This window comes from Haplochromis burtoni, unplaced genomic scaffold (genome assembly GCF_018398535.1).
Source record: "Haplochromis burtoni strain Fernald_Lab_line unplaced genomic scaffold, NCSU_Asbu1 Contig_273, whole genome shotgun sequence".
Classification (NCBI taxonomy): domain Eukaryota; kingdom Metazoa; phylum Chordata; class Actinopteri; order Cichliformes; family Cichlidae; genus Haplochromis; species Haplochromis burtoni.
The window spans coordinates 520,618-545,910 of NW_024582634.1; the positions used below are offsets into that span (position 1 = coordinate 520,618).

The following is a 25,293-nucleotide window of genomic DNA, read 5'->3' on the forward strand; positions in this document are numbered from 1 at the left end:
TGAAATAAAGCCATAAAACTTTTACATCTGGAGTTTCTTTGCAATAAATCCTTTCTATCTAGCTTAATCTTTTTTTCTACAAATCTGAATTGAGATATGATTGTCTCCTCTCTCCTGGTCCTCCCTGTTTCTCTTTGAATAGAATAAAACCATCTCCCTGTCCTCTCCTCCTTCCACCACTTTTGCTATCATTTTCTCTTTTACAATGCTCTTCATTTTAGCTTTGCTAGCACTGATATTTAAAACCTCTTGATCTCTCTTAACAGCCTGCTTTACAATTCTATCTGCCACCTCATTGCCAATAACACCATAACATGCTGGTATCCATATGAATTTATCAAGCCCATCATATTTATTCTGTAGGTTGTTTGTAAAATCTTTATTAAAATTTCTGGTCTGCCTTCTGAAGCTGGCCAATGATCAACCAGAGTCTGACTTTGATGCCTTTTTTAAGTGTCAAAGACAGACTTGTACGTATGTATATATATATACACACACACACACACACACACACACACACACACACACACGTGTGTATATATATATGTATGTGTGTGTGTAAATGAAAAGTAAATAATAAACAAGAATTCAAATTAATTTAAAATAATTTTTATTTACACAATAAATGTACAAGTCACTCTGAATAGTCAGCCTGTGTGAGGGTCAGGACAGAGACAAAGTAAGCTGATCTACTAACAGACCAAACAAAAAAAAATCATCTCTAGGCAGTACTGCTAAAATCAAAGCCCCTCCCCCCCCTTTTTTTCCCATTGTATAAAGAACATAGAAACATGTGAAACAGTCCCTGAGCTGTTCATAAATAACAGAGTTCTTACACACTGACACCACCTGCTCTAGGTTAAAAGGACGTCCATTACTAAACATAAGTGATGAAAGAAACACACATTAATAAAACATATAAAGTGAGTACAGTCACGGGATAGACTCGATCACATGTGAATGACTGCACACACGCCTTTCCAATAAATTACTTTAAACGGTGATCATCGTAGGTTCTGTGACAGTCCTCGCTGAAATCAAACTGATCTATTCCATCACTGTCACGATGTGTGAACAGGCCCGTCCACTCACAGAACAACAAACATAGTTCTGTTGCATACACAGTATACAGATACAACTTCTCTCTAAATGAACAGCATCCACACAAACCTGGGATCGTGGTAAGCACATCTCTAACACAACAGCTTTTGTTGGAGTGGGATCATAAACACACATGATGAAGAGGACTGAGGCCCTGCAGAGTAATTCCTCCATCATCAAATATTCACCTGAAGAGCAAATTATAGAAGACTGTCTTTGAGAGAAGATGATGAAAATGTAAAGAGCAACATATGGACTCATAGGTTAAAAAGTTATTTTAAGAACGAAATGCATCTAAATAGCCCAACATCTACCATGGAGCTAAGTCCCACCGCCCAGAGAGACACAGGGCCGACTGCTGATTGCGTCCTCTCAGCTGTCAATCATTTCAGAAAGCTCTTGCAGCAGGTCGTCCTCTCCGATACTGGGGTCCACATCATCATCAAGGTGGTCGTCAGTAAACTCATTGATCAGCTCCTCGAAGTCATCCATGGCAGAGGTGGAGGCAGCGGCGCTCGAGGTGGAGGCAGCCCGGGATGCTGCAGTGCTGAGCCTCCTTGATCTGGGCTGAGAGGGTGTCTTCTGTACTGGGCTGAACGACAGAAAGCCTTGTTACTTCATTTCACGCAAACAGAGAAAAACTGACATGCTCTCAGAGAGGAACCTCTTCACCAAAAGCAGAGACACAAATAAATCGCAGGGAACCACTACAAAAACAACAGGTCAGACACGTACAGCTGACACCCGTGGCTCACGGGGTTGCCATGGAGCTTGCACCCGGAGCTTGCAGCAACTGGACAAAAACCCAAGATTAGGTACCAAGCTCCTACTACAACTGAAGGTGCACCGAGTACGAGAGCAGCCAATCTGAAAAATAGGATCATTTTTACCCAGGATGAGACAAACATCCATGAGTACATCAGGAGACGGCTACCACACCGCACGCTTAGTGAATACCTCACTGAGCAGAAACCCAAGAAAGAAGAGGAGCGAGGAGAAGAACAGTGATGGAAGGACAGGACTCTGCACGCTATGTACCACCGGCAGACAGAGGAAGTGGCTGAAAGGCAGCACAGGAACAAGCTCTGAGCACAGATCCATGGAGGCTGAGGTCTACCACACCAGGCAAGACCCCAGGCTGTGGAAAGATGCCCCTGAGACAATCCAGCACATAACAGCAGGGTGCAAGACGCTAGCAGGCAGGGCATACATGGAACGCCATAACCAAGTGGCCAGCATAGTGTACAGAAACATCTGTGCCGAGTGTGGGCTGGAAGTAGGGCTGTGCAATATGACCAAAGTCTCATATCCCGATATCAGACATCCCTCGTCCGGTAACGATATAAATCACAAACATGTAACATTTTCTGTAAAGTCTGTGAATCTCGGGCAGCTTGACCTGCGTGAAGTGTTTCCAGCTGTGCGTCCTGTAGCTGGAGTCGAGTGTTTTAACGATGCATGAAACGACACATCTTTAGACGTAGGTTGTAACGGCGCCGTTTTCTTTGTGAGTATTTATTACACGGCGTGCTGCGGGGAGAAGCCTGTTCTAACGTTTGAGTCTGAGCTTTATTTTTAGCACCTGGCGTCTTTTTTGCTTCTCATCTGTAAATAATCTGCATCTTTTATGTGATTCAGTTTATTTTGAAAAGTCTCAACAGGATCTTGAGCTTTATTGTGAAAGGTTTATGTGGAACATAAACAAGCGGACACACGATGCTGTTACTGTCGTTGTTGCTAATGACAACGCGTAAAAACAGGCACTTGTCGTCCGTAGTGTGGTTATATTAAATCTAAGACAGAGAGACCTTTAATAAAGCCGCTACAGTCACCATCAGAACATGAAAACAGCTGGAAACTGTTTATTTTGCAACAGCACCAAACAAACGATAGCGTAAATGAAACGATGTTTTTATATCGTCATCAGATATATATCGTTACATCGAACAGCCCTAGCTGGAAGTCCTGAGGTCAACATGGGAGACGCCCCCAAGGGCGGAGAATGACCGAGCTAAGATCCTGTGGGACTTCCAGATACAGACGGACATGGTGGTGGTAGACAAACAGAGGAAGACGGCCGTAGGGATGGATGCAGCGAATGACAGCAACACGAGAAGCTGAGTACTAAGGGCTCAGAGAAGAGCTGGAGCAGGTGCGGAGGGTGAAGGTGACGGTGGTCCCAGCAGCAACCATAAAGCTCAAACAAGCTCAGACTGGTTTCCCAAACCTGATAGTAAGTGTACTGTAGTCAAACGGCGTCCATAGTTACTAGATCCCAATCCAACATAGCACATTTGATGTGCAGTCAACAATGCAAAGCACCACACCAGTGTGGACCAACATCTCTGAGGAATGTTTCCAGCACTGTGTTCGGTCTCTACCACAGTAATGACTGTGTTTGTGATGAAGTGCATACCGAACATAAATACTTATTTTCTGCTGTCACTTGCTACTTTTATTGTTCTTTCCCCAAAGCCAGACTGAATGGAACCAATGAGCACTGAGCTGGGGGCAGCAGCACACTAACTCTGATCTGTTTTTCTGTCTGGACTCTCGTTTACCTTTGGGGCACCGTGCAGGACTCTCTGGTGGTCGCACCACTGATGGGCAGACTGCTCTCTGGGCCTAGACTCTGTGTGAAGACAGGGACCGTCTGAAGCTCCTCTCCTGTTGGGCTAGAGCTGGAGGCAGACTCCAGCTGGGTGAAGTGACTCCACGCAGCATCCACGCCGGTGGATGGGAGAGTCTGACGAGGCAAAACAAATTCACAGCACACGAGTAATTAGTCCCTCCTCCTTCATCTGCATTTGTCTGTACAGGATTATCACAATAGAAATTAAACATGAAGTGCATCACACTGGACACATGCACCCTTACATGTCTGTCACTGGTTCGTGGCTCCTCTTTCGGTGCAGAGGGGCTGTTTAGAGGTTTAACAGCAACTACAGCAGACAGTTGTGCTCCCCGCCTCCTCTGGCCAGGCTTAACCAGCACTGCAGGCTTCATCACAGACGGTTTCACATTCAGTTTCGGTCTCTCTGTAAGTACAAAGTAATGCTTTAGTCTGCAGAGACTTTCCTGCCTCACACCATAGTTTGGTCACTCTGGTTAGACGTCACATGCTTTTGTTTCTTTTCACACTCCAAGAACTATCAGAGCGAACCCCAGTGTGTCGCTACAAACTACAAGCACTGGGAAACTGTTTGGCTCAAACTAAGCATGCACCTCCTGGTTGGGTCCGTTTAAGGTCAGCTTACAGTGCAGGGACAGGACTATTTGACCCCCTGCTAAATTTGCATGTTTGCTCACTTACAAAGAAATGAACAGCTTCTAGTTTGTGTTTAATCCTTGTTGGCAGGTACAACTCTAAGACATTTCTTTTAGGTGGTCACCGCGTTTAAGAAATTCTCAGGAGGGGTTTTTCTTGCTTGGCCACTCAAAGTTTCAGTTCCTCCCACAGATAAAGGACCAAACACTGGCTCATCGTAGGTGTTCTGGCAGAGGGAAGCAGGCTGCTGTCCAAGATGTTACCATGCACGGCCCACTCCATGCAGTGGAGTCACACTGCTCCCTGGCAGACCTCCACAGAACGGAGCTGCTCCTTCAAACACCGTGAGTCAAACTGATGACAGAGGACTTGATGTTGGTGTGACCACGAGCCTTCTCTGCATGGTGTACACGTTACGGACTGATTCTTATACAGCGCTTCTCTACTCTCCTGGAGTACTCAGGGGGACTTTGTGGGTGTGAGTTAATCCATTATGGTACAGTTTAACTACACCATACCAATGTATAGCTTTTATGTAATGCGTTTTCTTTTCTGGATTCCTGGTTGATATTCTGCCCCTCTCCATTAAAACGATCCCTGGCTGCTCCAGGCTGCAAGCCAAGTATCCTTGGGCAAGATGCTCACCCCATGGTGCTCACCCCATGGTGCTCACCCCATGGTGCTCACCCCATGGTGCTCACCCCATGGTGCTCACCCCATGGTGCTCTCTGATGCATCCACCGGAGTGTGAATGTGAGTGAGGAAGCACCTGTGCATAGATCAAGTGCTTTGAGTGCACTTGGCTTAGAAAGATGAGTGACAGCACGAGTGATACAGTACCTTTGGTATCTGCAGTGTGCTCTGGGGACTCCCGATTCGTGTCCATCGCTTCCTCAGCAGTAGAGGCTCCTGTCACACGAGGCTGCTCCAGTGGTGACAGTGCAGAGGACACCTGCGTCTTCTTGTCTGGAGCGACCCTGGAGCTGGACTTTGTCCCAGCCTGCTGTGGTGAAGAGCTCTGCACAGTAACAACAGCAGCTGTTGTTTCAGGAGCGGCCACACTGTTTCCAGGCGGTGCAGCCGTTGACCTGAGAGTAATCAGCTTGTGAACAGGAACTCTTTCGGTGGAACCGGCACATGGAGTTTTGGAGGAAGGCGAGGAGGAGGAGCGCGGTGATGAAGGAGCCTTCCTTTTGACAGTACTGCTGGCATTCTGATTGTGAGAAGGCTCCGTTTCAGGTTCTCCCACTTTGCCTTGTTCCAACATTTCCTGCTTTCGAAGGCGTTTCTCCCGCATGATCTCCTCAAAGGTCTTCACCTTGATATTGTTACTGGTCTACAAAGAGAGAAAATTAGCACTGCCAACAGCCCGATGACAAAGAAACTAACACTGAAGAAAAACAGAAAGCAGACAGTACCTGGGGTTCAGGAGATGGACTTCTGTGTGGCTTCTTCTCTGCGGCGATGCTGCTAGCTAAGTTCAACATAAGGTTCATGTTAGTGTTTCAAAACCATGTTAGGAGAAAACAAAACAATCCAGCAACACTTTCCTATATGGTCTACAATCTCTGTGTAAACAATCTATGAGCCTCGTCCAATCAGACGTCTGTAACTGAAAACAGGCATTGTGAAGAGGAAACCAGCTGCAGTCTCAGATGGGTGTGACAGCAAAGGTAGGTCTGATTTATGATGTTATGTTTATCAGTTGTGGACACGTGTGTGGTCTTCTGTGGCTGGTTCAGTGAACTTTGGGATGTGACGAAATCTGCAGACCCTTTGGACTCTGTGAGATCTATCGGCTTTTAGAGAACGTGTGGTTTGCTTGGGCACACGATGTGATGGCTCGGTCGTGTGTGTTGTGTGAGAAAATGATACTTCGTTTGCAGCATGTGGCGCTATGCGTCAGGGGCACGCGTAAGCATAAAAACGCCGTTATGGAGCGGCTTAATCTCGCCTCATTTCCAGCCATTTTACAGCAAAGGAGTCGCGCACAATAGAAGGAATGAACAATGGAACATGTATTCACCCACCCAGGGGAATTATGGCCTTTGCCACGGCCTGTGTTACACAGTCTTACCAACAGTTCATATAAATGTCCCCCCAAGTGTTGCCGACCAGTCAAAACCAAAGGCCATCAGAAAGACATTGAAACAGTGTAACAGATGTGCATGCACTTCCTGTAATAGCACAGATGTAATATGCAAAAAAGCAGCCTTACTTTGGGGGGCCAGCTTCTTAATGCGCAGCAGGCGGGGCTTCTTGGCACCGCTCTCCTCAGCGTTAGACCTCTTCCTGTTTTCAGTGTCCACTGCCTGCTCGAGCTGACTCCTTGCTGCCTTCGCCATGCGGATTTCTTCCAGGGTCTTTACTCTAATCTGGCCCGCGTTTGCGACCTCAGGCCCAGCTGTGTGGGCCTCCTCCTGGCTCTTGCCCTGATCTCGCTCTGCTGTGTGATTGACCTCAGGGCGGGGCTTCTGTTCCAGCTCCTCCTCTTGTCTTTTCTTCTTGTCGTGAAGAATCTCAGAAAATGTTTTGACATTGCAGATGGAGGCGTGGTTCATGGCGATGGCTCGCTTTGTTCCACTGCTGGCTTTGCTCTCGGTGGCTTCTGTGGCTCTGGTGCTTTTCTGGTTGTCGCGCTGGGACCTCACCGCCTTCTCCTGTTTGATCTGCTCCAGAGTCTTTATGTGGATAAGCTCAGGAACCTTCTGTGACACCGCACTGCTCTCAGCTGCAACCATGACAACACGTTCTAGCACATGGCTGTGATTTATATTATTCCACAATCGATGTGAGTGTAGCTCATATCAGCCTGCTTACCTGGTTGACTGGCTGCAACGGGATCACAAAGCAATCCAAGTCTTTCCTTTACAGGTTTGAGAGCTGAAGAAACAGAAGACAGGCGAGGCTTCAGTGTGAATGGCAGCATAACGAGTCAGAGGCCACAGCTGCAGCTCTTACAGCACTGACCTTTGTGAGGGGGCAGAAATGGTTGGTCCACATCCACCACCCTACCCAAACGCTTAGCCAGACTCCTTTTCAGGGGGACATCTTCTGCACTTCTTAGATCTATGTCAAGGACAAGCAATGAGCTTTTAATCTCTACATTATTACTCACAATAGTATCTGACAACTGCAGCAAGAGAGCAAGTTTACCAGTGCTGTTAATCTTTCTCCCAAGTCTTTTAGTCACACTAACTCTGGCTCCCCCAGGCTCTTCAAACACCAGAGAGATGAGAGTTAAAACACAGAACAGTTCAAGTTTGAAGTAGATCTGCCTCAGCAGCAGCAAACAGGAGCGCCACCAACGTTACACAGAAGACTGGGAAAACACAGCTGTTACACTTTTTACCATCTCGTGAGTCAAATACATCTGGTCGAAATAACGTCTGGATGTTTTCTTTCTCCACACTGGTGGATGTTTCGGTAGTCTGGAGGGGGTAACCGGCCCTCTTCATGCTGGCCTTAAGGGCTTTCCTTAGCCGGATCTCCTCCAACGTGCTCACTCCAAAGTTCAGGGAATCGTCTGTGAAAACAAAAGGTTTTAGGAGATGTGGGAGGCTAAGATGCTTAACTCACAAACCCAGATACGATGTAAGGTGTGAGCTTGTGTCTCTCTGCTGCCGCACCTGATTTGGGCAGCTTTCTAGGCGAAGGGCCACCCTTTCCCTCCTCTCCCTCTTCTGAGAACTGGTCTGAAAGACATCCGTGATGAGAATCAAAAAAACATTAACTTCATTGCAGAAATACATGTTTTCTAAAGTCAGGTTCAGCTCACCGTCCTCATCCTCATCATCGTCTGCTGGATTAATCACGACTGGTGGATGGGTGGGGCTCGGCACCGGCTCCTGCGTATCAGTCTTGACACTTCTGAGCTGAGGGTTCACTGTGGCTGCCGGGACAGTCTGTTCCTCGTGGTGCTGTTCCTCCTCCTTCCTTGCATCTGGGACGGTAACAGCCATGGTCATTAGTAGGGCTGGGCCATATCATACACGCTACGAGAACACGCATGTGCAGTGCCTTTGTTTTCATACGCACATGGCAGTAAAAGCATGGCGGCGACAGAGAATGAGAAGGGCGAAAGCAGATCGTTGAGTGAAACGGATGAACCAGAACTGGTTTGTAAAAACGCTGCAACTTCAGTAGGGCTGCCACGAGTAGTCGACTATCAAAATCATCACGACTGATTTAATAGTCGACGCTTCGTTTGAAGCTTTGTAAGACCACAAAAGACGCAGGAGTAAGTAGCAGGATTTAAGAGTGTAATAACTGACTGAAACAGAAGATGGCAGCACTGCATGTACAAGGATGCCAGCTGCCGTTAAACCCCGAAGAAGAAGAAGTAGCTCTGTCCCAGAATTCATAGCGTGAGCTGTGTCCCAAAACGTCGGCTGCATCCTCCTGAGGACCCGGCCTTCGCGGTCTACGTGGGCCGGGTCCTTCAAAGACCGAGAAGGCCGGAAGTGCGAGGCTGTGAAATGTGACGGTCTAGCCTTCAGATTAGCGTCACCGCTGTCTCGGTGCAGTTTAATAAACTCGCCGTCTGCTCCTTGCTGTCTAAAATCTAACAGGACACTGGAGTAAACTCTCGACCGTCTCACACTTCTGTTTAATCAGTTTTCTGTTTGACGTTTAGTCAGCTGTGTAAAAACCAAGGAGGAACCCACCCGATGGATTAATAAAGTTTTATTTTATCTAATAATCTAATAACTTTGATCTCAGCCAAACGATTGGCTCAGGAACAAATAAAACAGAAAAAAGGCAAACAATTACATTTTTAAGTTCTCCATGTGACTTATATCATGTTTAACCTGAGTAGTGAAAGAGCGGGGTCTGAAAACGATGAAGCCGGGAGTCCGCTGCTCTCGCCGGCCGTGTGACCATTGAACCCCCGGCTCGCTATCGAGCTGGTGGGTAACAGACGTCTCCGAACACGTCAAAGCACTTTTGCAAATATGCGATATCTTGATAAACCGAGCAGATATTTGATGTTTACACAGCTACTTTCTTGCCTGAAAATATGTTAAAAGTTTATTTTGTGACCCAGAAAGATTAGTATGAGTAATTTTAAAACTTAGTAGCGGCCGCCATTGTTGGAAACTGAAATTTGGCTGGGCCACGCTATGAATTCTGGGATATGGTAGGACACGAAGGACACACCCGACCCATCCTTCAAATTTGGGGAAATGAAGGACGCATTTGTCGGCTGCATTCGGAGGAGTCGACGAATTGGGACAGCCTCGTCGTCTGGCTGTGACGTAATCGGCCTTCAAATGCGGCCTCAGGAGGATGCAGCCGACGTTTTGGGACACAGCTGCGGCCCTGCTCAGTTTCCAACAATGGCGGCAGCTAGTTAGTTTTAATATTGCTCTTATTTTTCTTTCTGGGTCACAAAATAAACGTTTAACATATTTTCAGGCGAGAATGTAGCTGTGTAAACCTCAAATATCTGCTCAGTTTATCAAGACACCACATATTTTCAAAAGCGCTCCGACGTTTTCGGAGACATCTGTTACCCACTAGCTCGATAGCTAGCCGGGGGCAAGGTCACTAGAGCCGTGAGAACACTGGACTCCCGGCAAATCATTTTCAAACCCACCGCCGTCTTTCGCTACTCAGGTTAAACAGGTAATATAAGTCACTTAGATAACTTAAAAATGTTATTGTTTGTTATTGTTTTTCAGTATTTTATTTGTTCCTGAGTAAATCGGTTTGGCTGAGATTAAAGTTTTTACACTGAATAAACGTCAAGCAGACAGCTGATCATCAGAAGTGTGAGATGCTCCAGAATCTACTCTGATGTCCTGTTATATTTTAGATAGAAGGAGTTTATTAAACTTCACTGAAACAATCTGCAGATTTCATTAAAAGTTAAACTGTCATCTTGTCTTTATTTTTAGTTAGCACCTTAAACACTTAAAGCTGTAAGCTAACGATAGTTATATAAGAGCAGATGCTGCTGGTGCAATAAGCTGTACCTGTACGTCCAATGGATGATGATCTGATTAGTCGGCTATCACAATAATCGTTTGTGGCGGCCCTAAACTTCACTGGTGTGGAACTGGTTTAGCTTCGTCCGTCAGATACACAACAAAGCACTATTTTTGGTAGAGCATGCTAGCGGGCCGTCGTTATTACCGTGTTGTTTGGAAAATACGGCGCACTTAAAATCAATCCTTTGATTTTTCTGAAAGTCGACAGAGCCCGTTATAATCCCGTGTGCCTTATGTATGAACTCTGGTTGTGTTTACTGACCTCGAAACGATTTTATGTACACGGCACTCGAAAATCTGTCAAATGTTTCAGTACGACTTTGCTGAGCTACGAAGCCGCACCGCTTGATGGATTGTCGGAGCATTACGGCTATCGTAGGCGGAGCCTCGCGGAGTGATACGTACTGTGCTTCAACATAACATTACCGTATTGTGTGTGTATTGTGTCGCCTTTTGGTTAAACTGTCAGCGAGGAATTTGCATTTGCACTGTTACGTCTTTATATTTTTACTTAAAAATAAAAAAACAGCTGCTTGTTTAAGTGGAAATACATTGATGGGTTTTTGCACTAACAAAGTTGTGGAGTTGTAAAGTATTTTGTCTCGTGTCAATTATATCATCAGTTATGTCGTTATGGCACATTTTCAAATGTATATGGTGATAAATATTTTGGGCCAGCGTCTTGCTGTAGTGGATGTAAAATGTGTGTGTTTGAACTCACTTTTATCAGGCTGGACAAAGACGCCTTCTATGTAGCGAGGCTTTTCATGGTAGAAGGCACAGTGTGGCTTCTGGCAGCCTGCCGGCTGCTTCTCCCAGTAACACGGGATCTCCTTTCGATTTTTCTGTTTTGATGAAGAACATTAACATGTAAACATTCTGTGGTGTCCATCTGACGTCGTGAAACAACATGCATGAGGAGAAACGCTCCTCACTCTCAGAGGAGGCTCAGAGCCTCCCTCTTGTCATGAATGGCTCCTCCTAATGACACCACTCTGGACTATGTAGCTAAGATCTGAATGAGAGGGAACGTGCCACCGTTTTAACCAGCCTCGTGTTTCTGAACAGCACTTCAAATCCGAAAGAAGGAGTCAGGAGTGGAGATCCTGGTTTACAGGGAGGCTTTTTTACTCTTCATTAATGGCCATTCAAGACACACACAGCCTTGACTGGGCAAAGCCTGAAGGAGAGGACTTCAGCTTTCTTCCATTTACATTTTGCTTACCGTTATTTTCATGTGGCGAAACTTGCAGACAGCACGAAAGCAGCGTCCTTCCTGCCAGAGGCTGCAGGTGGTCTCGTTGCCCATAGCTGCCTCGCAGTGTCTGAATGGACAACTGTCTCCCTGCACAGACAAACAGTAAGCTTGGACTCTTCTTTCTGGTCACCAACACTTTCTAGCCCAATGTGTGCATGTAGCAGGCTTGTTTACTTTGCTGCAGGTAGAATAGTAAAAGAAGTAGCAGTCGTCTCCATGGCTGGTCATAGTAAAGCTGTAGTACAGGAACGACCTCTAAACCCAGCAGCTGGATCTCTTATGGGCCAACAGGAACCTCCCTGACAACACAGAGCAAACCAGACATCACATCTCAAACCAAGCCAGCACCTCTGGTACACTCTGGATGCTTTTCAAGGGAATAGAGCTGTTCGATAGAACGACATCTATCGTTTCATTTACGCTATCGTTTGTTTGGTGCTGTTGCAAAATAAACTGTTTCCAGCAGTTTTCATGTTCTGATGGTCACTGTAGCGGCTTTATTAAAGGTCTCTCTGTCTTAGATTTAATATAACCACACTACGGACGACAAGCGCCTGTTTTTACACGTTGTCATTAGCAACAACGACAGTAACAGCATCGTGTGTCCGCTTGTTTATGTTCCACATAAACCTTTCACAATAAAGCTCAAGATCCTGTTGAGACTTTTCAAAATAAACTGAATCACATAAAAGATGCAGATTATTTACGGATGAGAAGTAAAAAAGACGCCAGGTGCTAAAAATAAAGCTCAGACTCAAACTTTGAAAGAAAACGGTGCCGTTACAACTTATGTCTAAAGATGTGTCGTTTCATGCATCGTTAAAACACTCGACTCCAGCTACACAACACACAGCTGGAAACACTTCACACAAGTCGAGCTGCCCGAGATTCACAGACTTTACAGAAAATGTTACATGTTTGTGATTTATATCGTTACCGGACGATGGATGTCTGATATCGGGATATGAGACTTTGGTCATATCGCATAGCCCTACAAGGGAATATTTAAACACTCAGTGTCAGTGTGTACCAGGAACCACACAGGGATGCTGCGTCGCCCAAATGTCTACAAATGCTTTGGTTTTTGTAAACAAAAAAAACAAAAACAGACATTACTTGGATACTTTGTTTAGCACAGAGCTGTGTATGAGCCAATGTGTGAGCGTTTCAGGAGCAGCTGTGGATGAAAAGGCTCCACACACTGATACACAACAGCAGCAGTGATGACAATGGCATAGTTTAATGTGGAAGCGCGCACACACCGTGAGGACCAAACAGCAGCGCTGGTCCTGCATCAATAGTAGTCAAACTCGCTGACCTGAGGGTCGTTAGGCTGGACAATCAATTACTATTCAATTAATTCTACACCATCATACCGTCCTGTTCTCAGCAGCTCAAAAACGTTGCATCAAAGCGCAGGGCGAACCTCAGAATACTGATATGCTGGCATTTCTTCACCGCAGCCAGCACTGTAATTGTATCCGAATACTCGATTGAATAATCGATTACTAAAACAATCGACAGCTGCAGCAGTAGTCTGAGTACAGCCAGAGCTGCAAAATGACCTCCAGCAGGCCGCTGATGTGAAGGTCTCTGATCAAACAATCAGAAACGGACTTCATGAGGGTGGCCTGAGGCTTGTGGTTTGCCATGACCTCCAGGTCCACCACTGGTGCCCTACGCTGCTGCAGTGGGTCCTGGGATCCTCCTGGTGCACGACAATAACCACAATATGTCCCCGTGTATGTATTAAACACATATGTAGGACTGCTTTCTTCCATTTGTGCAACATCTCTAAAGTTAGAAATATCCTGTCTCAGAGTGACGCTGAAAAACTAGTTCATGCATTTATTACTTCCAGGCTGGACGACTGGAATTCATTATTATCAGGAAGTCCTAAAAACTCACTGAAAAGCCTTCAGCTAATCCAAAATGCTGCAGCAAGAGTCCTGACAGGGACCAGAAAGAGAGAGCAGATTTCTCCTGTTTTGGCTTCCTGTTAAATTCAGGATTGAATTCAAAATAGTTAGGGCTGGACCAGGTGGCCCTGGATCCTCCCTTAGTTGTGCTGCTGGGTGCTCCCCATGACACGATGACTGTTTCTTTTTCACTCAATTTTTAATTCAGTTCGTTTCATTGATAAAGCACCAACCCCCGACGTGCACCCAGCACCTCCACAGAGGGTCGTTGTCAGGCCCTCCCTCAGCCTGGTTCTGCTGGAGGTTTCTTCCTGTTTAAAGGACGTTTGTCCTTCCCACTTCTGCCAAAGCGCTCATATGATTGTATTCTTTACTTTACAATAGAAAGTGCCTTGAGGTGACTGTTGTAGTGATTTGGCGCTTTGTACAAAAAGATGAATTAAATTAAGCACTGCTAAGGTCACCGAGGACCACCACCAAGTTTAGCAGCACTAAAAACCCAAATAAAGATACTTAGGGTCAAAGATATTTGACCAGTTTGTAAAAGTTCTGAATCTGTACATCACCAACTAGATTTCAAGTCAAACAACAAGAAAACTTAAACAACTTGACGAATTTGTAGAAAAGGCAACAATAGTGCAGTGAGAGTAATCTGTAAAGCTGACCTGTACTCGTAGGAGATGCACTGCTGCTCATTTACCTGAGGTAGTAGAGAAGTGGTCTGCCTCTTGAGTGCACAGCTGGTACGGAGTCTCCACAGTAGTAAGGAAATCCTGAAGGAACACTTGATCCATGAGATAAGAGGAAAAGTGGGGTGGGTCTCCCAAAGACATTAGTCTTCCTACGACTTCCCATTTCTGAGACATCCTGATCTCTGCCAAACCGCTAAACAATACTGATGCTGATGCAATCAAGTCCTTTGGGCATTGCTTGTAAACCATCATTGATACTATTTGGTGGCTACTGAAATAAATAAGTAGGGGGACATAAACAGTATGAACAAGAAAAAATAGAAGAAACTCTAAGCGATGTGGGAAAAAAGTTGAGAAAGGTGGCGTGGTTGGTGGGAAAATCCTCAGCTTCTTCTTGGGCTTGTTGGCATTTACACATTTTGTGACATTTGAATGCTGGAGGTTGGGAGGAAAGCCGTGCAGGACTTTCATGTCTTGGTTACCAAATGCTGGAGGAAAAAAAAATCTTCTGCCAATCAACTGGGGGCAAATTATCCGGATCCAGGGATCCCCAAAGAGGGCCAAGAGGACGGGTTTAAACCTACAAATACATCAGAAACACTCCCCGGGGAACTGAAAGGTGGTTATTGAAAGACAAACAGGACAAACACTCCACACAGCAACATGAAACAAGTGTGCTCGGACACACGCACATACTTTTACACTTCAAGTGTCTCATGCAGGAAAATCTACAAGTGTCGTTTTTGGGAGGCTTCACTCTACACACGCAAGCCTCAGCCTGCCAGTGACAACCGGCCTTAATTATCATCGTCATCTTAATTAGGACACAAACAGCAATTAAACCGAAACACTCAGATAACAATAACGAATCTCAAACTCGAGGAAAAGATAAATTTAAAGACCAAGACAGCCAAGAAAACATTCACATACTTACTGTTGAATTACAAAAAGTGTCTCAAAGCTAATGAACTACGTGACTCCCAGTCGGAAAATGCCTTGCCTTTATAGCTAACCTGGCTAACTAGTGTCTAGTTTAAAAATGTGAACTCTTAAATTATTATGATTAATAGATGAGCACTTTTTAGCTCGTGTACATAACAGAGGCCTACCGAAACCTTGGACGATTAGCGACCTTATCGTTAGCTAAGCGTTCACACGGCCGTTTATTACCGTGGTATTCACGTCCGTGTTATAACGTTTCAATGTAACTGCATACATATGATGTAAACAGTGTATGTAGTGTTCAATTACCAGTTAAAAATTTAAAAAGATATTTGAAAACTTGTAGAATATAGCAAGAAAAACCCGAACCCGCTCGAAGAAAACCAGAACTGCTCTCTGACTCAAGCAAAATGGCGACGGTGGAATACAAATACGAGGAGGGGGCTGTGTGCTGTGTTCAAGTCGCAAGGAAAGATCGGACATTCGAAAATTACACTGCATTGTGCAGAATTCGCATTACCGTAAGCTCCCTCCAACATCAGAAACGCTAACTAATAATCACACTGAAAGAAAAATGAGACATCGCTTTCTGTTTTCAAACATGTGCTTTTTATTTTATTTTTTTTATTTATTTAAAAGTAAAAACCGGACAGTAGGGTCCGTGCTAGTGATGGTAAATTCGATTCTTTTTACTGAATCGAGTTTGAATGAGTCACTCACCGAAGTGAATCGTGTTTGAGTCATATGAGTCACAGAGTCAGTTGCCCAGAGAGTGCAAAAAATATACATTTTTACTCAAACTTAATTTGTTTCTCTTTTCATGTAAATCCTACTGCTAAGATGAGTGATTGAAAAAGAAAAACAGCTAGTTTTATAGAGGAAAAGAAAGAGCAAAAAAAGATTTCTAATGGGAACATTTATTTTTATTTTATTAGTATTTTCCTTTCCTTTGCTTAGGCTGCTGCCCCCGCGACCCGACCCCGGACAAAGCGGATGACGATGGATGGATGGATGGATGGATAGTATTTTCCTCATATGTGTCAAATATATATTTTCTCATCTAAATATCCACTGAGCTGTGGGCCAGGGGGCGGTAATGCGCCTTAACATTGGTTGCCAACCAAGAAGAAGAAGAAGAAGCTGTGAGCCAGGAGGGAGGGGGTGAGTAGCTCAAATGTGCTGCTAGCATGTTAGCAGAGCGATGCTACTGTGAACTGAGGAGCTGTTGTCTTGATGTGAGCTTCTACTCAGGGTTTGTTCTTCATGTTCAGAGCAGAAATGTTTTTGTTAAGAAACTGTCTGATGTTTTTTTCCACACAATTTTAATTATAAGCTAGATATATTTCTACTAATGGAATTAGTTTGCTAACAGCAACAGGGATGCGTCAGTTGGACTTGTGAATCATGATTCACGAGTCAGTAAAGTGATTCTCGAGTACTGAACGATTCGTTCATGATTCGCGCATCACTAGTCCGTGCACAGTTGAGACTGCCCCTGCTGTTAACTCCTATGTCGTCGGCAGAAAGCAGACGGAGTAACTTGAAGTTAGCTTTCCATGCAAACTGATAAAAGTAGTACCGGGACACTGACTGCTAGTTTTTACACACTTCGATGGACACTGTTCAGGTTTGTGAGTCTTTTAAAGTGCTTAAGTTGACGTGAGCTAGCGTTAGCATGCAGCTGTTTTAACCAGGGCAGCGTCAGTTAGCTGCAAGGTGACCAATACGTCTCGCCGTTTGTAGAGGTACTTTTCGTTTATACCTGGTTGCGTGTCTTTGGTGCACAGAAAGCGATGGCTGGGTTTTCTCTGGACCTTGGACCGCTGAAGGAGCCTTTGGGATTTATTCGTGTCCTCGAATGGGTAAGCACTGTCACAAACATGTCTTTGTACATTATTCATCCCAATCAGCGTGAAGTGTCGAATATTCGCTGCGATGTCTCCTAGGAGTCATTTATCCATGTACCTGGCACCAGTAATAAAACTGGTAAGTTTTATAACAGCGACCTTACTCATTTTCCTCATGTTAACCTAGAACAGGGTGTCAGCTTTTATCACACCATAACACCTGATTATGTGTAGGACTGGGGAATCCCACTGTGGCACTCCCAGTGCGGCTGGTACCTGCTGTTGTTGAACCGTGGGGTGAATTTGATGTGGAGTGGCAGCTGCTTGGCTTGTGTTGGATCAAGCTGTAAATCTCACTTGTGTTTGAGCGCAACTGCCCTTTGACTCCGAATAGACTGATAATGAAGGAAAGAAACACATTAGGATTGAGCCCTGTGTGCCTGCACATATGGTGGTGCTCTGTGTATTTTGAGCACCACCAAATCCACGCGCAGACTTGTTTAAATGACTCTAAGGTCGGATCTGCTGATTTTTCCTGTCAGTGGGTTCCATTGGAATGCACAGTAATGTTTGTTTCAACAACGTAAACAAAGAGCCAGCAGAATTATCCACTGTGCCAAAGTGTTGAGCCGCCCTGGTTTGTTGACAGATGGCAGCTATCTCGTAGCTGAGCATTTATAAATGGGGGGTTTTTTTGTTTCTTTGTTACAGCTGTTTAACACTGACCTGTGAATCATTATGTCTACAGGCAACAAATGAGCAAATAACCAAACTTACATTATATCTATAAACCCTTTGTTTCCTAACAGCTCGACACAAAAGCCCATAAATACAGTCTTGTATTTATTATTGACAATATTTTATTTGCTTGCCAGACATTCTAATCTGAAAGATGAAAATCAGCCTGGAAGAAGAGAAACAAAGCCTCGTACACCCATTCGCACATGTGCTGTCTAACATTTGAATAGTAAATTTGTGCATTGGAGGAAAACCTGAGGTTAAGTATCTCACCCAGCAAGCTTTGGCATTCAGAGCTGGCACTGGAGCCACCGGGAATCAAAGCATCAGCCTTGCAGTTAGTGGTTTACCTGCCCTTCCTCCTGAGCTACAGCTAGCAGAGATTTGGCTGTTTGTGCTGTGTTCAGAGCTGACGCTGTGTAGTTGGTTTGTAGTTGCATTTGTTTTACATATTTAAGGCAGACAGTCAACACCAGTGTGAACTCTTTGAAGTTAACACAGAGGACTTTTGTGCTATTTGTTAGTAGGGCTGTGCAATATGACCAAAGTCTCATATCCTGATATCAGACATCCATCGTCCAGTAACGATATAAATCACAAATATGTAACATTTTCTGTAAAGTCTGTGAATCTCGAGCAGCTCGTCTTGTGTGAAGTGTTTCCAGCTGTGCGTCGTGTAGCTGGAGTCGAGTGTTTTAACGATGCATGAAACGACACATCTTTAGACATAAGTTGTAACGGCGCCGTTTTTTTTCAAAGTTTGAGTCTGAGGTTTATTTTTTAGCACCTGGCGGCTCTTTGTTGCTTCTCATCTGTAAACTCTCTGCATCTTTGACATGATTCAGTTTATTTTGAAAAGTCTCAACAGGATCTTGAGCTTTATTGTGAAAGGTTTACGTGGAAAACAAACAAGCGGACAGCGGAGCCACGTGATGGTGTTACCGTCGTTGTTGCTAACGACAACATGTAAAAACAGGCGCTTGTCGTCCGTAGTGTGGTTGTATTAAATCTAAGAGAAAGAGAGACCTTTAAGAAATGAATGTAGCCCCTAGAGCGACATCAGAACATGAAAAAATATCGCCGTAAACAGTTTATTTTGCGACACCACGAAACAAACGATAGCGTGAAATGAAACGACGTTTTTATATCGTCGTCCGATATATATCGTTACATCGAACAGCCCTACCTACAATTACACCTGATATGTAGAATCGGACAATAATTACATCATCTGTGGGTCATTGTCTTAAAGACACGATTTATTTGGCTTTTTCTTTTCAAACTCTTTAGAATCACAGCACAGAGTGATGCTGTCCATCCAAACCTGACCCTGCCGACCCCCGAGCATCACAGAGAGGTTATAACCAGGGCTGCACATAAGTGGTCCGCAGGTGTGCATGCGCTGTTTTTAGTTCCTACTAGAGTGGGATTTTCACTGCACATTCTGCACCACATCTCTGTGCGTTCATCATTTGTTTGAAGCCAGCTCACCTCCTGCAACCACTTTTCTGAGAATACGCGCTTCTTTTGTGGTTCGGACTCCTCCTGGCATTTCTTTGGAGGTGGAGGAACATCACAGTAATTGCTTAAAGGAGCTTCTTCAACATCTCTAAGAGTTCTAAACAAATGTTTGTCCTCCTCCAGAAAATCTTATGTACGCAAACGTGCGTTGCAACTTCTTATCTGGTGCGCGTTTTTTATTTTGACAGCGCATGCGCACCTGCGGACCCTGTTTATAAAGAGCAGCACCATGAGACAGCATGGCATGTTGACAGAAAGCGTATGCACAGTAACTAAGAATGTCTTCAGTAGATAAAGTAAATATTAGGGCTGCTACGATTCACTGAATAGATCGACATAAATCTGTTAATCTAGCTGGATCTTATTGTTAACACTACTGGACATCTAAGATCCACGCCTTTGTTGGAAAGGTGGGTGTATTCTGTGAAAGGCGGAGTTCAGTCATTCAGGAGAGGTTCAGAGCAGGGCTGGGCGATATTCAATTCAATTTTATTTATATAGCGCCAAATTACAACATAAGTCGCCTCAAGGCGCTTCATAGATACAGAGAAAAACCCAACAATCACATGACCCCCTATGAGCAGCACTTTGGCGACAGTGGGAAGGAAAAACTCCCTTTTAACAGGAAGAAACCTCCAGCAGAACTAGGCTGCTATGAGAATAGAAATCTAATATCACGATATTTCTTTGGCTGTATCACAGTACACGATATATATCGCAATACGTTCGAATGTCAGTGTCAGTGCTGTGAAGAGCCTGAAGACCAGACTGAAACCTCTCAAGAACATCGTGTCCATTTACAAAAGATTGCAGCTGAAAAAACACAATCTTTTCCCAAATCTTTGAGAGGAAGGGAAGCTCTGAGATAGGCCTGGACTCTGAGAGGACCAAGGAATCGAGAATATATATCTTAAAATGACGTCTTCATGCCATTACATCGTTCCTCCACCTGATCAAGGCACACAGGCTCAAACTGATCAAAAACAGTTGGTGAATATTTTAGAAAGGTCGTGTGAGGGCAGCTGTTTTATCTTTTTGATAACAAACTGAACTATTAAGCTGGGAAATATTCAGAGCAGAGTCAATCATTGAAAAAAGACCCAGAGGATTGTTGGAGCTCAACAACATCAGAAAAACATGGACTCTTCTGCTGTTACAGACGGTCGCTCAGGATGGGAAACGACGTCGTCTTTCCGCTTGCAGCCGTCCTGCTCTCTCATCTGGCTGAACGAGTGGTGTCATTTATGCACAGGTCCGGTTGTGGTTCCACACTCATAGTTTGTAAAGCAGCAACCTCATCAAGGACAGTTTTGCATTTATTATAAAAATGAGATGTACCAAAGCCGAGGGGAGATCTTACAACGTTTTTAAAAGCAATAGAAAATTGTTGTGTTGCAGATGGGTTAAACACACTACAACGATGTGTTGGAATAAGAGGTGTGAAATAAAAATATATCAAATGCAACATATTTTCATGTTTAGGACCGGTAACCGTAGAGACAGCACAATATGTATGAGCCTGTTTAGGCCCCGACACAGACTGAGTCTTATCAGACTGATCTCTGGCCAGCAGACTGGAGGGGCAACACACATCAATATTAAAATCTCCAACAATTCAGGTTTATCAAAGGTACGAGACCAGCTAAAAAGTTTGAAAAGTCTTGAACAAAGTCCTTGGGATATTACGGAGGTCTGTACACAGCTGCACCGAGTCTCGGGCGGGGATGCTTGCAGGGCAGCTTCTTCCTAAAACAGCCGCCACTCCACCACCACGCGCAGTCTTCCTCAGCATGTTAAGATATTCACAGTCCGAAGGTAAAAGCTGAATAAAACGGCTGGACCCACCGGCTCTCTGCCAGGTTCCCCTCACCAGCATCAGATCCAGGTCCCCGTTAGTGAAGAAGATTAGTGTTCGCGAGCGAGCATTAACAAGACTTCAGTGGCACCGAAGTGGCTGTCGGCCGTACTCCACCCGAGCCAAGACGGGTATTTGACGTGTTCTGTGGTGTGGGGAGACGTTCACATGCAGCGTTTGAGACGCTCTTCATTTGTCGTGGAAGAACTTGGTGGTGTTGCCGCATCCTCCTTGATAAATGTAAATCACTGTTCCTCTGTCCTTGGAGTCTTTCTGACAGCAAACAACAAGAGTGCTGACGCTCTTTGGTCCCCTGGATGAGGAGGTGGTGTGTGTTCATGTTTATGAGCATGTGTGTCTGTGAGGCTGTGAAGCAGTCCTGTGTGGCTGGAGCTTTGCCCTGTGCTTCCATGCAGGCTTTCACTGCTGAAAACCAGGCCTTTCATTAATAGATAGACCCAGCCTCAGGCCTGTGGCTCAGACCCTTACTGACCGTCTATATTTGTGTTGGCTTGTGAACAAAGCTTTTTATAAAATATCTCAAACATGCTTTCAGTCTGAAAAGTGTTACAGAAGCCTTGAAATGAACGTGTTCTCGTACATCCCACGGCCACTTTCAGTCTTTGCTTCCATGTACCATGGGACGGCTGCTGTCAGCCTTAGCCGTGTCCTTTCCATGTGGAGGAGTAGCAGCTCTATCTCAGTCCCCCCAAATGACTCAACTCCTCACCCTACTGCTAACGCAGAGTCCACTCCGCCTTTCAGAGACGGGCCACTTGTATCCGCAATGTCCTTCTAATAGCGTTAACAAAAGATGAACCTAGATGAACACATCGATGGCGTTTCTCAACAACGGTGAAGAATGGCTGCATAACGTTTAGGACGCCAAAATGTACCAGCATGGGGCATCAAATAACCCTGTACCAATGAGATTACACAACTAATAAGCCCGCCCCTTAGCGTGTTCACCACACTGTTAGCAACAGCCGGCTCATCACTACAGGCTCTGGGTCCTTTATAGTGGAGCCAGTGAGTCCACTGTTAGTTGCGAGGCCGTCACAGATGATTCTCCTTCACCGAGGACATTTCAAAGCCGTGGGTTCGGTAGCCTGGTGGGAAACAGTTGAGCGCCGAGTTTTTGGGCTGCAGGGGTTTGGCCGAGGGTCAGTCCGGTTAGCGATGCGTCAGTTAGCCTGTAAAGATAATGGCAGGGCCCACTGACCTCGTTCTCTGCTTTAGATTACATTCAACTGGGTGATATGACCCAAAATTCATTCATTCATTCATCTTTAGCTGGATGGCGATATACTCATGTTTTTTAAAGCCATAAAGTAAGAACAGAGTTCTTAGTCACACTGTGTCCCAGATGTCACACTTTTATTAACATACAGCACAGATGTACAAGAAAACATTACTCAGAATGATCAGCATTTATTAAATAATCATGCTCCATAAATGAAACTGTGCTGTTTTTGTGCATAACAAAAAGCTGTGCAGTCAAAATGTAAACTACCAGACGCTGAGCAGAATAACAAGCAGCTGCTCTGTTCCCAGGGTCTACTGCGTGCTCCTCTCTGTAACCACTGCTGAACAGGAGCCGTTTATGGCCCTTATGCACTCAGTACGGTAACATTACGCTGAAGCAGAGTACGTATCGCTCCGCGAGGCTCCTCAGCGTAATGCTCCAACAATGCATCAAGCGCTGCGGCTCCGTAGCTCAGCAAAGCTAATGTCTAAACCTGAAAGGTTTCTGAGTGCAGTGTACCGCATAAAATCGGTTCGCGGTCAGTGAGCACAACCAGAATTCATACATAAGGCGCGCTGTCGATTTTTTGAGAAAATGAAAGGATTTTAGGCGTTAGCGCGGTTAGCTCGTTAACGCGTTGACGCCGTGCAGCCCCACGCACGGGCCGATCCGCGATAACTCCTTAACAGAGATTTGCCCCGTTAATGCAGTTACGGCGTTAACATCACGCTGCAGCACTAAATGTCCAACTGTTTTCTTTTTACCGAGCAGCTCCTCTGAGGCAGCTGCCGTGTCCGTCCTGCCTGCAGGAGAAGCGAGCGGGGAGGTTCTGTTCAGTGAAGGAGAGGCGGAGTAAGGCAGTGCAGAGACAAAAGAGAGGCAAACTTGCAGCTCCACAAGTATAATAATTATAACGTAACATAGACTATATCGATATAAAGGATATTGTCACATCTCATATAAAAATATATTGATATATTTAAAAAGTCAATATATCGCCCAGCCCTACTTTCAACGAGTCACTTGTTTGGCAGTGAGAAAGTAGAGCGATGAAAAGCATAAAGAGCCTGTTGGAGGACATGAATTAGTCTAAGGCTACGTTCACACTGCAGGCGAAAGCGCATCAAATCCCAATTTTTCAAATCCGAAAATGTTTTTGACCCTATGCGACCCATATCCCATCATGGTGTGACAGTGTGAACGGCACAAATCCGATATTTTCAAATCCGATCTGGGTCACTTTCATATGTGGTCCTGAATCCGAGACATATCCGATGTTTCAGAAAGCGACTGCTGTGTGAATGGTCAAGTCGCATTAAATCAGTCTTTTACGTCACTGACACGAGACAGACGCCAATTATCAGCTCCGGAGAAGCGCCCAATAAGACATTGCGAACGCTTCCTGGCCATCCGGTGAAACTGTTGGGAAGACAACGTTGGAGAAACGTGAACATTTTATTTGTACTGTATAATCTGCAGATTCTGACAGAAATCTGCAGCTATCCTTTGAAGCAGCGCTCCTCTAAAACAGCAATAAGGATCATTATTAGGTTATTCACATTATTATGTAAATAACAAAATAACTTAAAGCAAAAATTGGGAAACGTGAAGTCCGAAGTCTTTATATGAAGGGCCATCAGTCAAACAACACTCTTTGCTCTGGGTCTAAACAGAGCGCGTTGTGTGTGACGTCTTCTTTTGCGCATGCGGCCGCTTTGAGCGTTCACACTAGAGCGCGTTTGCTGTCGCATTTTATTTGTAGTGTGAACAAGCAGACAAAAAAAAAAATCGGATTTGATCAAAACATCGGAATTGAGCTTTAAGACCTGCAGTGTGAACGTAGTCTAACATCCACTAGCTTAGCTTGTTCTGATAGTCCAAAGGTTCGTTTACGACTTGCTGAAATTGTCATTCAGAAGAAGTTGACGGCCACAGGAGTCAATTTGGACAGGTGACAGGGATGGAGGGGTGCAGGGGTGAAAGCAGAACTGTGCCTTCATGCCACGCTGTCCGACTTAGCTTTGAGGGTTTTCATTTGTTTTTGCTTCTGTTTGTTTGAGCCTTGTTCTACACTCAAGTCAAGACAGCAGCTGGGACCAAACTGGGAAGTGGTGGCTGTAGCTCAGGTGGTAGAGCAGGTCACATAGTGCTGTTCTCTAATTTAGCTGAATATCTGAGTGTTTTAGTTTGTGGTGGTTAGTGGAGTAAGAATGAGTCCTGGAACATCTCTGCTTCCTACACAGCGGGCTGAGTGCTGTTTCATGGCATTGTGGGCCTTGGAGCTGCATTCCTCTGCATGGAAGATGTTACAGTGACACCACTGAATGTCAGACTGCTGTCTATGCCACACCTTGTAAACATGAACGTGAGTTTGTCAGAGAGCCAGTGTTCGGGCTGTTTTTGCTAGCGTGACCTGCGGGGTCTGATTTTAGGTGACCTTTGACATCTATCTCCTCGATATGCTACATACGAATGTAGGATTTTGTTTAAAGCGAAGTGTGGACAGGGGTCTGCCCCCGAGGCTTTATTTGGGGTGGGTCAAGCAAGGCTGAGATGAGCTGAGAAATGTAGTGGAGAACCTGATACACCTGAAAGATGAAACTCATTCCTGAAAATCCTCAGCCAGCCTAATGGCTGCGAAGTTCCTGCGTCTGTGGTTGTGGAGTTTAACTCAGTGTCTATACTGCAGCACAGAGAGCCGTTCGTTTCAAGGCTCTGCTCCTGTGTTGCAGCTCTTCTTTGCAGCTGTTGTGCTGAAGTGGATCTCAGTGATTTGGCAGATAAAGAAAATCGTGTCATTGGAGGAAGGATGTACTGGAAGGAGGACGAGTGTTTATATCATAAGGTGTTACAGTTTAATAGGTGATGTAGCACGAGTAAGAGTCAGTGAGCCTGCCTGTGGGATCACTATTA

General features: G+C 45.0%; 2 protein-coding genes across 6 annotated transcripts in view; one reads left to right on the forward strand and one right to left on the reverse strand.

Moving 5' to 3' along the window:
* Positions 1-593: 593 nt before the first annotated feature.
* Positions 594-15,594, reverse strand: zc3h11a (zinc finger CCCH-type containing 11A). 3 transcript variants are annotated; one of them, XM_014339217.2, is made up of 17 exons: positions 15,483-15,594; positions 14,240-14,312; positions 11,795-11,919; positions 11,588-11,707; positions 11,084-11,207; positions 8,148-8,312; positions 7,999-8,064; positions 7,722-7,895; positions 7,526-7,585; positions 7,340-7,438; positions 7,190-7,252; positions 6,588-7,100; positions 5,788-5,843; positions 5,210-5,705; positions 3,979-4,139; positions 3,663-3,847; positions 594-1,693 (listed from the first exon to the last, which is right to left on the reverse strand). In XM_014339217.2, the coding sequence occupies exons 3-17, from the start codon at positions 11,846-11,848 to the stop codon at positions 1,474-1,476; spliced, it is 2,556 nt and encodes an 851-aa protein (XP_014194703.1). In that variant the 5' UTR covers positions 11,849-11,919; positions 14,240-14,312; positions 15,483-15,594; the 3' UTR covers positions 594-1,473. The 3 variants fall into 3 exon arrangements, with proteins under 3 accessions (XP_014194703.1, XP_014194702.1, XP_005939835.1); XM_014339216.2 differs by having other exon boundaries at positions 15,166-15,592; XM_005939773.3 differs by having other exon boundaries at positions 14,240-15,592.
* Positions 15,595-16,368: 774 nt separating this feature from the next.
* Positions 16,369-25,293, forward strand: part of sypl2a (synaptophysin-like 2a) — a 46,286-nt gene continuing 37,361 nt past the window's right edge. The window contains exons 1-2 of one of the 3 annotated variants that reach the window (XM_005939775.2): positions 16,369-16,408; positions 16,961-17,035. In XM_005939775.2, the coding sequence (XP_005939837.1) occupies positions 16,967-17,035 (69 nt within the window). In that variant the 5' untranslated portion in view covers positions 16,369-16,408; positions 16,961-16,966. Of the gene's footprint in view, positions 16,426-16,604; positions 16,801-16,960; positions 17,036-25,293 lie in introns of those variants that run through there. The other 2 variants (XM_005939776.2, XM_005939774.2) reach the window with 2 other exon arrangements.

What these genes read in the sequence shown, in the direction of transcription:
- zc3h11a (XM_014339217.2), bottom strand. Translation starts at nt 11,848, where the DNA reads ATGACCAGCCATGGAGACGACTGCTACTTCTTTTACTATTCTACCTGC. An exon ending in GCACACTGCAGATACCAAAG is followed by an intron (nt 4,140 to 5,209) that starts GTACTGTATCAC and finishes TTGTACTTACAG; the next exon opens with AGAGACCGAAACTGAATGTG. An exon ending in TCCTGCACGGTGCCCCAAAG is followed by an intron (nt 1,694 to 3,662) that starts GTAAACGAGAGT and finishes TCTGTCGTTCAG; the next exon opens with CCCAGTACAGAAGACACCCT.